Source organism: Hipposideros armiger, unplaced genomic scaffold (genome assembly GCF_001890085.2).
Source record: "Hipposideros armiger isolate ML-2016 unplaced genomic scaffold, ASM189008v1 scaffold_37, whole genome shotgun sequence".
NCBI classification, from domain to species: Eukaryota; Metazoa; Chordata; class Mammalia; order Chiroptera; family Hipposideridae; genus Hipposideros; species Hipposideros armiger.
The window spans coordinates 1,859,118-1,875,209 of NW_017731387.1; the positions used below are offsets into that span (position 1 = coordinate 1,859,118).

Genomic DNA, 16,092 nt, shown 5'->3' on the forward strand with positions numbered 1-16,092 from the left:
ACACATCAACCTTGAACAGGCTTAGAAGGTCAGTGACTGTCCATTTCATGTCCTCTTGAAGTTCCAGCATTTCCCAGAGTTGTCTGATGGTAAGGGTCACGGGAATGTTAAACTGTGAGCTTAGCCCTACACACCCTGATTCAGAATCGCCAGAGAACGGTACTAGCAATCCGTACATTTCAGAACACCCTGGATGTTTCTTGTTCATAGGCACCATCAGAAAACACTGAACTCTTCCCCACGAAGTCAGACAATTATTCCCTGTACAGGTCAGTCAGAATCACTAGAACTTTCTCATATTACGCTTTAGGTGCCCCTCCCAGTTAATATATGGGCACCTCATTAAATTATTGTCCTCAGTGTTTCTTCTTATCCCAGTGGCCACTCAGAAGTCTAATTATTGGCATGGAACTTGGAGAAATAAAGGTATTCAAGAAGCCTTAACACCACCAGATGTAACATCTATCATTGTCTAAAATCTTGCTGCCTGGAGAACAATATTATCAATTCTGTTCTTCTACATAAATGAAAATGTTGCAAAAGGATTGCACAGCTGGAGTCTTTTGAGGGAAACATGCATGCAAACACATAGAACATATATAGACAGAGGAGTAAAATGAAAGACTTACTTGATCTCTGGTTTTTAATAAAAAATAATTTCAATCTCTCTTTAAATGTGTTTTCATTCATATAGAATTCAACTTGTACCCTGCAAACAGAAAATAGAAACATAGTTAACCTGAACACTAATATATAAGAAAATAAAAATAAGTTATTTGATTTAATGTATTGTATACTTTGAATGACCACAAAAAAAATAAAGTAAGAATTGAGTAAACTACTAATTTTTTTTTTTTGGAAAGAAGCAGGTACTTTTCATTTTAAAGATAGATTCAGTTCAAATAGCATATGTAGCTAGTTCAGTGTCTGTGTTAGTGGATGTAGAGTGGTATGGATGGCTCAAAGCAACAATAATGCAAAAGTCATTAATATGTGTCCATGATAATTTTGAATCAGTATTTTCCCAGTTTTGTTTGTTTGTTTGTTTGTTTGTTTTGGCTGAGCCATCCTGCCACCTGTTGGCAGCTAAGCAGCAGCTCAGCTCGGGCCAGGAATTGAACCACTGTTACACAGGGCTCAAACTCTTGAGCGAGCTCTTAACCAACTGAGCCATTCGGCTGGCCCCTTTTTTCCTAGTTTTTGCCCATATCATAAGAATCAAGTGAATGCTTGAAAAATGCAGTTCAAGCAACACCACCCCAGACCCATTGTATTGGACTCTTAAGGGACTGACCCTGAAAATCTACTTGTAACAAGCCCTTCGCCTTGGCTGTATTTGTGCCGTCGCATTATAGGACGCTTTACCTTCTTATTTATTTATTCTGACTGATATTAAAATATGCATGGATCAGCAAAGGAGTGCAAATGGCAAGTAGAATGTTCAAGTCACCAGAGATAGAAGCCAGACAAATCAATTAAGACACTGAGTATTATATATTTAATCCACTGTAAAATGACATCAACAGCCTAAAAATAGTATTGATTTAATAAATGCATTTGCTTTCTCCCTAAATTCCAGCAAACTATCATGTGATGGCATAATTAATATTTTCAACATACCGAGTGAAAAGAAAAATTGTGTTCAGTGCATGGTGACTTATTAATAATCATCATTTGAAGTTTTCTTAGTCTCAAATATGTGTTTTATAAATTAGTATTATAAAAACAACTAAGAAAGCATTTTAATGTTTATAAAAACAACAAAGATTTAATTTAATCCTTCCTAATAGCACAAAATTTTAATAATGTAATCCATATAAACTAGATTGTTTTGTAGTTTTAGTTTTTTTTGGTAGCAATACACATGGGCGATAAAACTGGAGAAAAAAATTAACATATGAAGGTGCTTATGTATTAGATAAATATTTCACTGCTATATTCTATGTTGTATAATCAAGAAGACTTGTGAATATTTTTAAAACTGTCTGTTATGCCATAAAAGTAAAAGGTATTTTGTTATCAACTGCACACCAAGTTTTGTCTGCTATATTTTCTAAAAGGCTTGAAAGCTAGCTCTCTAACTTTACCTCTTATCCATAAAGAAAATATTTCTGTGCATAAACATTTTTTCATCATTTTCTCATTTACTTTCCATCTTTTGTTTTTTATTCACCTTATACATTGAGTGAAAAAAAAAAAGATCAGAAGTCAAGATTCTCTTTACTTGTTAATTTCCCCAGAAAGAAGCCACAAAAATTGTGATGGTATCTTGCAGAACACATGTGCACACACACACCCCACACACATACACAAACCCACATACTCACACATGCTATAAAGGTACGTGCACACACAGACAGACAGAACTCCACTGCCATCTTGGAAATCCTTTTATTGGCCTGTCTCCCTTGGTTATCAAATGAAAAGGCAATTTATTTTAAAGAAAGCTGTAATACTGGTATCAAGCTAAATTAGTTCAAATTTGCTATGGATACAAAAGCAAATTTGAGAGGACATATGACTATTGCACAAGTAATTCAGCAAAGGTCATGTAGATTTCCTTCTAGAATTATTGAATTTATAAGACCATGAGTCCATTCTTCAGATAATAGATGGAGCTCAATACTGGGTTTATAACAGGTGCATTTTTTAACTGAAATGAGATTGTCTGCAGCCTTACACAATATAACGAGGGATGGGGAAACATGAGAAACAGTTTAAGGAGCTGGAAATGTTTCATCTCAATATGAAGAAACAGCAGTAACAGAATAGCTTTCTTTGCATATTGAGGCCGCCATCATTATTAAAATGAGATGACTCATACTGTGATGCTGTCTTGTGTAGAACCAATCATAGAAAAATGAGAGAATCATGAATGAGGTTACCCAGCTCTGAAATGGCCATCACTGGGGAGACCTCTCCAATGCATGCAAATGTGCCAATGACTACTTACAAACAATTGTTTTGGGTTTTTTTTGTTTTTCCTAAAGGCAAAGACAATTTTGCATGGTGTGAGGTCTCTCATTAAATGAATTCCAAATTCCCTTCTAATTATATTATTATGTGAACTAAAACAATTCACCTAGTCATCTCTTCCAGTCAATGTGCTCTCTGAGGATTGTGGATGACAGTGAAGTACGATTGATACAAATACTTATGAAAGTTAAAGCTAAAACAAACAGAAAACAAGCAAAACTCTTTTTGACCCATGTCTTCTCTCAGGTACAGAAAAAATGTCCTTTAGGTTTATGATTTATAATACAGAGTGGTGCTTTTTTTTATTTGATCTAACACCAATTCTTAGCGGAACCGAGGTCGGTTAGCATTAGTGAACCTTTTGGGACCTTGTCTAGCTCCATACAGTTCTCTAGTACTCATAGATTGAGTGCAGTTTAGTGTTTAACCTTCTCAGTTTTGTTCATGATTTTGATTCGTTTTAAATAGCCTCTTAGTATCTCCTTTTCCAGATACAAATGTTCTCCCTCCTTCCCTCCCTCCCTTCCTTCCCTCCTCTCTTCCTCTGTTTTTTCCTTTCTTCTGTTCTTCTAACCTCTCTCCTCCCACCTAACTTTATCTGAGTTTACCTCCATCCAATAGGGCAATTGAGTGAAGGCTTTCTGTATCTTTCCTAGAACCATACAGTTTTGAATAATATGCTGAGGCAGATCTGCCCTCATCATCTCTTAAAATGACATGTTTATACTCCAGATAAAATCTGGTATCATTTGGTCATATTTACCCCAACATATTAGTAGAATTAGGATATATTTAATAAAAAATAAAGTGGTATTGTAATCATTACCAGATGGTATTTTTCCTATTGACATGTTTTTATAGTTTAATTAGGTATTTTTATATGGTCAGAAACATATTGTTTTATTTAGGTAGATCCTTCATATGCTTTGTGATACTTATTTTTGGGTGTTTTATAATTTGGGTTGCTATTTTAGAAGGGTTTTTTGTTCAGACCTTTAACTTGTGTTTTTAGTATTGGAAATGGCTACCATGTTGAACTCCTTTATATGTAGTGATATATTTTTAGGTTTATTTCTTGGGTTTTCTAAGCAGACAGTCATTTCATGTGGAAATCTTCCCCAGTATTTCGATTTAGATTTCACTGTTCTTGTCGTACTACGTTGACTAGCACTTTCTGAAGATAAATATCAACTGTGGGGTATATTCTTCTTATAAGAGAGGGCCTCTTGTGCTTTAGCAGTTAAATTGTTGACCCTGGAATTGCAATAAATAGTTATAGTTTACTAAAAGTCATATCAGGAGTGATGGATGTTGATTATTATCAAAAGCCTATCTTGAAACTGTCCAGTTGAAGGTACATTGTTGGGGGACTTTGACATGGCTTTGGTGAATCGTTTCAATAGTTTTTCTATTATGCAATTATTTTTTCATTTCTGGAATAAATTTCCTATAGTTTTAGGAGGTTTTCTTCTATAGTTACAACTAAGATTGATGTGCTTTCATCTTAAATTATTCTAATATCTTCAAATACGAATTGAAACACTCTCCAGATGTTTCTATGCCCTGGAACAATTTTGAATACTGGAGAGATTTTGTTTGTTTGTTTTACCATCATCAGTTTGCCCTAATAGTATCAACCACCTTAATGTTGATATTAATTTGTTACTTTTTCTTTCATTTTCTACTTATTCTGTTGTTCTATTTACTTGAATATAATGTAAAAATTATGCACCATCTTGTTCAAATGCAGTTTCCTTGCTTCACTCTTCAAATTCTTATTCAGGAACTTTACAATGGGCCTTACCATTTTAACAACACAGAAAAATGATTCACACCTGGGCTGTCAATGCATCGTTCTTCCACAAACGCTATTTTGCTTTTCTTAAGAGTTGATGCCCTCAACTCTGTGTAGGATGCCAGCTTTGGCAGACATTCTCTTCTGGAACTTAAGGGTAGATACGGGTCGTTATCCAAGGAAAATTCTCCCTCTGTGTCTAATAGGTGTTACTCCCTTCCTGCCTCGCTCTGATGCTGCAGTATTAGTCATGGAGGCCTTGCACGCATTTTTTATTACTCTCCTCATCTCAGACGAGGCAACACCTGCCTGGACTTACTGGTCTCAGCTGGCAGGTTCAGTGGTTGCACGTTAGTTCTGCTGTCTCACTGTTTACCTGGTGGTGGTTTTCCTTTGGAAAACTCTACATCTGGACGGCAAGTTCGCGAACACAGCCCCCAGAACATGTCCCATTTCTAAGGATTTTTCACCTGGCATCATTTCTGTGCTTCTATATTGTGACATCCTCCTAGCCCCAGGCTTGGTGCTCTGATTCCAAAAAGTAAGGAGAGAAAGCAAAGCCTCTCCCATACCACTGCCAAGATTGCCTCACTGTCTTCACACCACTACCAATTTCTAAGTTGAGTTTACACGTATGAGAACTCCCATCATTCCAAATGTACTACTTTACTGTGAGTGTACCCCCATTTTCTCTAAAGTCAGTGTTATGTCCCCCAAAAGATATGTTGAAGTCCTAACCTACAGAACCTCCAAATATGACCTTATTTGGGCTTGGGGGTCAGTGCAGACATAATTAAATTAAGATGACGTCTTAATTTACTGGAGTAGGATGGGTCCTTAATCCAATATGCCCCGTGTCCTTATAGGAGAGAAAGTTGGACACAGACACAAAGGGAAGGAGGCCATACAAAGACAGGCAGAGACTGAGGGATGCAGCCACGATCCAAGGAGGGCGGGGGCCCCCAGAAGCCTAGAGGCTTTGGAAGGGGCCCAGCACCGCAACGTGGTGATTTCAACCTTCACTGCTCCACAGCTGTCAGTCAACACATTCCTATTGTTTTCAGGCACGGAGTTCATGGTACGTCGGTATGGCCGTCCTAGGAAACTAATGGAACCGTTTTCTATGATGGTGACAGTAGCAATGCCCAGTCCTACGAAGTGAGTCTGTTAGAATGGAAGCCCCTCGAGGGTGGGCCCATGCTGAGTTGTGTGCATACTTATATCTTAGCCTCTCACAGATTACCTGGGACTTCTTAGGCATTAACTATTATGGCTGAATGCCTGAATGAAGGGGACTGGGGTCCCCTGTTCTTTCTTTGTTGCAAACCTTGGGTACTCTGAGTCGATCGTATGCTGGGAAAGACAAATGCATGTCCCCTTTCCTCCCTTGGGTTGTAACCATTTGAAGATGAAAGACTTGGGTTGTGGTGAGCTGAAACCCTTTGTTATTCCACCTTGACCTACCTTGTGATTAATAATCCTTCCTTATAGGTTTTAATTTCAAGTTTGTTACTTTAGATTTGCTTATTTGCACTATCTCCCCATGATTTAATGAATATTTAGGGAAACCATTACACTGCTGTTATTAATTTTTACGATGTTGCCCTGCTATGACTTGGGTAAGTCAACCATCCACTTTCTTTTATAGAAAAAGACATTTAATTCAAACCGTGTTAGTGACTTGCCCCAAATCATACAGCTAGTGAGGGGACAGAACCAGGACATAGGTCTTTGCTTTGCTTCTTACCTCCTCATCAAGTTGACTGATCTGTATTAGGAGAGTTCTAGGCCATCTGCAAAATATTACAAAAGAACACGGCAAACACCCGACCCACACAGGGCTCGCAGTGTTTGTTTAGTCCTGCCCTTTGATTATTGACCTTAAACCAGCTTCCTGTCCGTTTCCACATAGTCACTCCTAACTTCTGGGAACTAAATTGTATAACAGAGCAACTATGCAAATGAAGCCTTGTAAAAAATTAATCATTAAGTCAGCCCACGATCGATTTTTCATCTTAAAAAATCAGTTTCAGTAGTTCATGCTCCAGTGCTCGCCGGGCATGGATACCTGGCGTCCAACCTTTACTACATGCACAAAAATAAGCTCACTTTGGGGACTTTCTCAGCTTCTTTTTGCCCCATCTAATTCGTTTCCTTATTACTCAAGCCTACCTCTCCCACCTCCTTTAGTCGCTAACATCTTTTACAGAGGCGGACATTAATTCTGATGACCTTTGACAGCATTCTCTGCATTTTTAAAGAAAACCTGAAATAATGTCATTTTTGGAAAGGGAACCCAGCTTTAAACACACACACATGTACAGACTCATAATACATACACATGTATACAGACACGTATATACGTGTGTGTGTTTATATATACATGATGGTGGAATGATAATGAGGAAAGACTGGGGTGCTAATCGCTCATTGGTTTTCCTTCATTGTGGATACTGCTGATAGCCCCCCAGTAATCGCATTCTCACTCCTCTCGCTCTTTGGTAATCACGGTTTGTAGGTAGCCGGAAATAACGACCTTGATGTTTCCATGGCAAAACACATTACAAGTCCACCCAGGAGCACACTCAAATTCAAATCTCTGCGGTTAGAAAACTCATATCCTCACATGCAAGGTTTGTTTGCAGGGCCTCATTTTATTTAAAATAATTAAATGTAAGCAACCTCATTTTAGCTCAACTCTAACTAAGCATGGGAAGCAAAACATAAAGAAAGCTAGAATACATATAGAGGTACATGTTTTCATCCTTTACATGGCAAAGAGATTTTACCTCTTAGAATGCTTGCCCAAATGCCTGAATAGGAGTAGGTCTGGGTCCAACCATTAAAAAAAGAAAAAGAAATGCAAATAATAGAATGTTCATTTATTTTTATTCTGTTACGTATATAGTAAGAGTAGCAAAAATACACAGCATTTGGGCTTGGAATGATTTGTGTTTGGTAAGGATCATGTATGTTTGCACCCTCTGTCTCAAAACAAAGGAAAGATCGGATGCTGTAAGATCATTCTCATGTTTTCTCTTCAACTCTACTCCTCATTACACACACACACACACAAAGATAAAATGCACACGAGTACATACATATGCACATATGAATGCATGAACATGCATGCATACATGTACACAGACATTCTGGAAATATAAAGCTGTTAGCCCTAGAAAAGCTTACATCATTATATGACATAATATGACTCAAGGCAGCATAATCCCACCAGCCTCCCAATCAAAACTCATAAAAGCTACAACATGCAAACCCTCTTTTCTTTTTCCTCTATACTTATACGAAGATAGAAGATACTGTGTGATCTCTAACTCAGATTGGAAGATTGTATCAGTTATTTTAAGACCTTGGAGAAAAATATCATGTGGCTCCCACAGCCCAGGACTGCTAGGAATAGCATGATTTTACAGTAAAGCCCAGGGCGGGGAGAAATGGGTGTCTTTTGGGGGAAGGAACCATTGGGTCTCGAATAGCCAGGTCATGTTCACCAGGCGCTAGTGGTCAGTATGCAACTGGAAATTACATGGGGACACCCCTATGCAGTGAGAGACGCGTCTTTCCATTTTATTTCACTTTTTGCACCAATGACACAGGATGTTAAGTTAACCCTCCAAGCAGCCTCTTGTGTTCTGCACTTCTTCCAGAGGGAGGTCACAGTTCAGTAATGGTCACAGCTCAGTGGGACACACATTTCTTAAGGATTTCTCTTAGTACTTACTACTTAAGGCTCATACCTACATACAAGTTACCTATGTGACTTTTAATAGGTAAGTAGTATTGGGTTAAATACATTTAAAGACACGGTGGCACCATTTGGAGCAAGAGAGGAAAATAGCAAATAGAATTTCACTCAATAAAATATTATAATAAAGCTAATGTGTTTTCTAGGGAAACTGACTTTTCCCCACAACAGTTCATTTGAATGTTTGTTTATTCTGTAGTATGAAGGAATCAGAGCATCAGCTTTGGAATCAGATAATATACATTTAATTATCAGATCTGACAACTTTCATTTCATGTAAAATGCAGATATTACTTCCATTAACAGGGCTGTTATGAAAATTAAAGAAGATACTTTATATGTGAGATATACAACTGAACATGTCAGCTGATAACTTTTTTCTGGGGCGTTGGTAGTAAAAAGTGTTCCTTGGTCTGACTGGTCTCCAAAGGAAGCGAGAGATGCTGAGACTGGCTGTCTTCATTCATTCATTCATTCATTCACAATGGCTGCCGTAACAAAATAGCACTGACTGGGGGGCTTAAAGAAACAGCAGTGAATTTTCTCCCAGTTCATCTCACTTATCCTGTCAGCATTAGGCAGTAGGCGGAGATGGTCACTTCCTTATTCTTGAATCGCTTTCTTCTCCTGACTTCCAGAGTGCCCTGTTCTCTTGGTTTTCTTTTCACCTTACAATTAATTCCTTTTAACTATCCTCGGCTAGCTCATTCTCTTCTGTTCTCAAAATCAACCTTCTTTTATAACTATACTCAAAATGTAATCCATCAATATGCCCAAGATTGCCAAATGTATGCATTCAGCCCAGTCCTGTTTCCCAAACTCACATACTCAACTGCCTGCTCCCCTTCTGTCCATTGATCTCACTAGTGGACGTCTCCACCTCAGCATGACCAGACCTGAATTCCTGGTGTTCTTCCCTGAAATCTCCTCCCAATCTGGGCTGCTTTCAAATCCATCCTTCCAGGGGTTCAGACAAAAGTCACGTAACGATACCTGAATCCCTTTGCCCTTGAGCACATGTTAATATTATTCTTTAGAGTTCTTTCAGTAGTAAAAATCTTTTAGCACAATAAGGAAGTAGAAAATGAAAAAAAAATGCTTATAACACACTCAGTCGACACTAGCTGGTAAGAATGACCTAAAGATATTTAAACTTGCCTTCAGGTTAAAATTTATTTTGAAGGCAAGATATGGAAAAACAAAGCAAAACAAAACTGTAAATGATTAACACAAATATTGAAGCCGAAGGGAGGCTCCATCCATGTATCAATCTCCAAAGTTAACTGTAAAACATTTCACACCATTGGAAGCATTGTGATGTTCAGTCTTCTATTCTAAGGCATGACCTTTAATTAGATATGGCTGCAGAAACGGCCAGATTGGATCCCTAGTGTGAGTGATGTATAGTGACAGAGGCGAGGGTTGGCAAGGAAATAACCACCCACTTCTTCTTCCCGTCACCTTATTGTGTCTAAGAAAGGGGGTGCTCTGATCTCCCTGCTAACGTTTCTCACGCCTACTCTCTCCCTTCCCCTATTAACTCCAAACTGTTGCTTCCAGAGTTTTACAGAAATTCAGAATTGCTTCTAAGGGAGAATAAATTTTGTCTATGGCACAGTTTCTTAAAAGCCTCATTAAACGTCAAGCTCCACTAAGAAGATATTAATCAGGTTTTGCTTATAATTGTTTGCCCAGTGCCTAGAGTGCGGTGGATGTTGACTAATATATATGGGATTAAAAATTTCTCTTCGGTAGTTGCTTCTGACACCCCATTAGCATCCAGAGTTGACAACCATCAGCACGTAGAGGCTGGCAATCTGTGGGCACTGCCATCTGGCATCTATGATGGGAAACAGAAACTCCCAGACAAACTTGCTCCAAAAGGAAGAACGCATTTGTTGATTTCAGAACCCACCCTACTGATTAGCTATGGGTGATACACTAGCATACCATAATTCCTCTTTATTTCCTCAGCCTGACTTAATTATCATACCTGTTATAGAGCTTTTAAATCTGGGGTCACTACTTTCCAATAAAAAGTCTCTGGCCATTACAAAAAACAACTCTAAAATGAGCTAAGCTTTCTTTTGGCTTCCTTCCTGGGCCTTGCCCTGTTTCCTTCAAGCCTCGTTTTTAGATGCCCCCCCCCCAACCCTCTTCCTCACCAAGGCCTTCGTCAGGTGACACACGTGGGATTTTTCTGTAGTGCCCTTGATTCCTTGTACCGTAGCACTCGTGGCAATGTGTCAGACTTGCCTTTTTAGGGGTATCTATCCTTCAGATGGCCCTGAGAGGTCCAGTTACTGCCTCCATGTCGTGAGACACAGACATTGGAGGAGGGGGAAATGACTTTTAAAAATCCTTACATAATTAGAAATTTGGTATATTTACATTTGACAGTGTGTCCCCTCCTTCAGCAAAGTGGAAACAGCCTCGCTTAGTGCTTTGCAGAAATAATGAGCAAAAATAGACTGAAACAGACAGGAAGCTACCGAGTACCAGATGGGACGCGTCATCAATAACATCGAACTAGAAGCCATCAAGAGTTTATCTGAGGGCAGGTTTCCTGCTGTGTGTCCCTCCAAAGCCACTGGTGATTCTTTGCTTTGGCTCTGCAGTAATGAGGCCAGAAACTGTGTCTGCTTCGCTCATTTTCATGGCGGTTTCAGACCCCAGCACAGTGCCAAGCACACACATTTGGCACTCACTGTATCTGCTGAGTGTTGAATGAATTTTCGTATATAGAAGTTTGTTCTTTGCTCTCTCTCTTGTCTGCATTCTTATTTGTCAAAATCGTATTGTCAATTTCAAATCTCTTCTGGGGGTCTATTTAGTGTCATGGTTTTTTTGCATTTTTTTTGTGTGTGCTTTTTGTTGGTGATTTTGCTGTTTAAACTAATCCTCCGGCAGTGATGCCAAGGTGCTGTCTAGTGTCCCAAATGCTAGGAAGATCATGTGCCTTACAGAGAGCATGCGTTCGTCAGGTGAGCTTGTGCAGGAATGAGCTTAGAGTCATTGGCTGAGTGCAATGCTCATCCAGAAAGGTAATGAGAAAACGCACCCTTCTGTGTGTGAGCCTGCTCTGGAAAAGGAGCATTGATAGTTGCATGATGAAGCTATGGAAGAGGTGGAAAACTGGCTAAATTTGTGAATTCGTGAGATGATGACCGATAAAAAGAAAGGTATAGAGGATAACAGTGTCCTAAGGCTGAAAGCTGAAGAAGTTTATGGTCATGTTATCCAAGCTCAAGACAATATTAAACCTTTCTCAGTGTTTTTTTGTAAAGATAGGCCGCATTTATTTAATTATTTGGAAGACATACATATGAAATTAAGTGTCTGTAAACAGAAACACATATGAAACAGGATTATGTATTGATCTGTTGGTGACAATGTGACCAGAGGCTGTCGAGAACCTAATGCTGTGTTCACCTAAGGACCAGCTCCGTATTCAGTAATTCAGTGTTTGCAGACGCATCACAGAACAGAACTAGTGCAAAGAATGAGAATTGACTGTGTGTGTGTGTGTGTGTGTGTGTGTGTGCATGAGTGTGTGCAAATTATACTTGTGACCAATGCGAACGTTCCCACCCACATCTGTTATAAATTATCTGTATATATACTATGTAAATAAAAACAGAATACAAAAGCATCACTTGCTCTGGACATACCTTGGTCAGGCTATACCTTGTAGTTCTACCTTGATGACCTAAGGTATTCTTGTCTGTTCTCCAGATGTTACCAACACAAGCACCGACTCTCTTGTGCTTTTTGGCACCCCCCTTGGTGGCAGTACTGTAGACTATTCCTCCAAAGTTCTTGTTGAAGAAACAAAAGGTCTTTGCCATGGCACGTTATCGCTACTCAGTCTAGTGGGAAACAGTGGACCTGATTGCCTTTCTGGCAGCTGTTTATTGGCTTGAGTAATTAGCCTTTGTTAATTCAGTATAAGATGTCGGCAGCAGGCGGCCTGCAAGTGCACACACAGAAACGCATCCGACCAAAAGCTGGGTAAAATGACCTGAAATGTGTCCAGAACTATTCACATGTAAATAATGGCACTTTAGTAGCAAAAAAAAAAAAAAGACATGAAATCATTGATATTAATACTCTAAAAAATTTCCTGAAAATTAGGCCATTATCTTTACAGTTTCAAGTACTTTAAAAGCTGCTTGACTTTCTTTCATGGGGAAGAATATCAATAGAAAACCATTATTCTGCTTGTAAGTCAGCAGGTGCTCCCGGAAAGTAGCTTATATTTCCAGCATATGAGGTATATGCTTAATTACTCAGACACAGTCATTTAAGTAAAAAAAATATATAAAGTTACAATTTGAAAAGTCCCCATTAGTTAAATAATTTAATATGCATCCAAGTTGCTGGTGCTCACGAAGGAACGTGATTCCTATGAGGAAATATTTTGTACGAAGCATAGAGTTGGATTCATTCCTCGCTTTAATCTGCAGATGTTAGATCTATTTCCTATTTTGTATAGTTTAGTGGTTCCCATAAAAAGGCCCAATTTGGAGGTCCAGAAACTACTTTTAAAAACCTGTTTTTCACTTGTGCGTCTTCCACAATTACTTAGCTCAATCACTTTATCCTTATTACGTGCAAGGCATTTAGTAGGAAATTGACATATATGGGTAAAAATGAAATAAAAGGAAAAATTGACCCCAAACGACTAACATGAATGGCACTAAAAATATTTTCATCACTGATGAAAATGTTGATCTTCAAAATGTGCTGTTATAGTGATCAGTCATACCATCTTAACATATACCTGCTACAATATATGCCACACGTGATTTTTACACTTAATATTACAAAAATCCTTTGAGCTGAGAATTATAATCCTCATTATACAGGTAAGACTGATGAGCCTCAGGAAGCTCCACATGTTGCCCAAGTTCACACTGCTAGAAAGTCTAGAATCTGGGAGCTACCAAAAAATGCAGTTTTACAATGAAAATAAAATATATTTTGAAGACTTACTCCCCCATTCCATGTAATTTATCTTGTACAAATACTAGATGCAAAGGGTCACAACTGCTTCTACACAAGAAACTGACTCTAGTCAAATTTTACTTTGAACCCTGGTGCCCCCCCAATCAGGCATAGTGACAGGTGCCCCCAATCAGGCATAGTGACAGATGCCCGGATTTAAGCATAGTGACAGGTGCCCCCCCATTCAGGCATAGTGGCAGGTTCCCCCCCATTCAGGCATAGTGATAGATGCCCCCCATTCAGGCATAGTGACAGGTGCCCCCAATCAGGCATAGTGACAGGTTCCCCCCCATTCAGGCATAGTGACAGGTGCCCCCATTCAGGCATAGTGACAGAACAAGAACTAAACATAAGTCTGATATTTAGATCATGGCCCTTGCTAATGCAACCAATTTCTCCTGCCATTTCTCCGTTACTTTTAACTTACCAACTTTCTTGGCCTCAAGTGAATTTTAATTAACTACCTCTAATCAGCTTTTTTTGGAGGGGGGGGAAACAGGGTAAAGATCAATAATGGAATGACAGCAATCCTGTCACTCATTTAACGATCCCCCACAATCAGTTCTATGGAAGAATGACCACTTCCAGATAAAAACTTAAAAGCTTATGCTTTGTATGTCAAAATATCCTGTCTTATTTTCAAATAATTTTTCAATTTGTTTTGGACAACAGTGCAGAGATAATTATAAATCCATAGAAAAATGAGTCCTTTGGATTTTTGCAAAAGATAATATTCTCCAGAAGTTAGAATAAGATGTGGAATTACTCGGAACATCATTTTCCTCCCAATATTACAATCCTGGGTAAATACAATGAAGTATTTACAAAAGCTGAGAAATTATCTTTAGTTTTATTGTTCCTTATTATCCTCTGAGCACAAGAGAAAATTTGAAGCTGTAAAAACAAAGCATGCGTGATCCTTTCCTCACTTCTCTCACAGTAACCATCTTCCTGTTCAAGCGAGGATCAAATAGAAATGGCAGTGCGTTGACTTCTAATTCTCTGATGCTATCCAGGCCAAAACAGGTGTTATTGACTAAAGAGCCAATAAGAAATGCAGTAAATCTTTGCTTATTATGGGTTTTTACCCAAACACTTATTTTACCATAATCCATTGAAGGAAGAAGCATTTTAGTTTTAAGTGTTGATCATAAAAATATAATCATTAACGAAGGGGAGACTTATCTTTTATGGGAGTTTCCTTCTCGCTGGTTCATGACTGCTTGTCAGTAATAAAAATTGGCTAGTGTGTCCCTGCTCACTAGGTAGAGTTATTATTCCCTTCACTGTGACAATCAATGCATTTGAAACAACCCCATCAGCAGTGCTGATAGCCTGACCTAAAAGGTGCAGATGGGAGGGGCAGGACCTGCAGAGGCATTCTGAGAGGAAGCTATTCGTAGCCAGTCAAGGACAGAAGAAATCAGCCATAATACAATCATGCTGTAGATTGCCTCGTAATGTTCATGCTTGCAATTATGCCATACATAACTTTTTAACAGATAACGTCAATCTTCAACAGGTACCTTAAAACAAATAATGTGATTGAATGACTTCTTTTAGAACAATGTCGGGCATAACAGCTCAAAAGACCTTCCGTTTAAACAATAATTTAGAAAAAGAATGCTTTATTGAGTTAGAGAAATTTGATCATAATTTAAAGTGGGAGTACACTTTCTATACTCAATTATTCTAAGATGGCTCAAACCGAAGTTGCTGAATTGAATATTACTCATGCTAAAGAGAATTTTCTGAAATGTGTACCTCTTATTCATCACAAAAATCAATATATTTAAAACATGCAATATCAGTTCATTGAAACTACAAATTATTAAAAGCACTCTCTTTTGGATGAATAATTAAGTAAAGAACAAATAATGATAGCTTTATCCCCATCAACAAAAACATTTGAATATTGTTCTCATTACTTCAACCCCTTGATATCATAGCTTACCCTACAGTACCTTTCTCCCGAATCGGATATTGATGGCTGCAGTCGTGGGAAAGGCACAAATGTGGGTCCACAAGGAACTAGCTGTGGAGACATTATGATCTTCTCCTCAGATATTTGTTGAAGAAAGAGAAATTCGTTTACCACCACAAATTCCTTTTATCCAGATGCATGGTCAAAGGAATGGAGTCTGTATCTACCATTACTTTGGAGAGATGTTATAGGATGTAAACATTTTAGCTCCAGCAGCCGGTTCTAATTTCTTTAATGCTATCTTTGTTCAGCATTGTTTGACAGGCTATTAAGGAAATGTTGATGATACAGGAAGACCATCGACTGGTTAACACGATTATTTTACAGAGCACTGTGCATTCATTAATAGAAAATAAGTTGTCGTAATATTCCTCGCCGCTTCTTTCTAAAAATCTCTTATTTATATTTACTTAGTCTGAGGGTGTTTAGTGTTCAAAACATAGAACATGGCACATGTTTCAGGAAATATAACGCATAGCCTTTCCTCTGATAAACAAAATCAGATGTTAATTTTAAGTAAAGTCCATGATGCCGAGGACATGTCTGCCGGCACACAAGCCTTACCAC

At 38.4% G+C, this 16,092-nt stretch overlaps 1 protein-coding gene across 7 annotated transcripts in view; it reads right to left on the reverse strand.

Moving 5' to 3' along the window:
- Positions 1-16,092, reverse strand: part of KCNT2 (potassium sodium-activated channel subfamily T member 2) — a 224,771-nt gene that overhangs the window by 156,534 nt on the left and 52,145 nt on the right. For all 7 annotated transcript variants that reach the window (XM_019638150.1, XM_019638147.1, XM_019638146.1 and 4 more), the window contains exon 2: positions 630-709. In XM_019638150.1, coding sequence (XP_019493695.1) covers positions 630-709 — 80 coding nt within the window. The remainder of the gene's footprint in view (positions 1-629; positions 710-16,092) is intronic.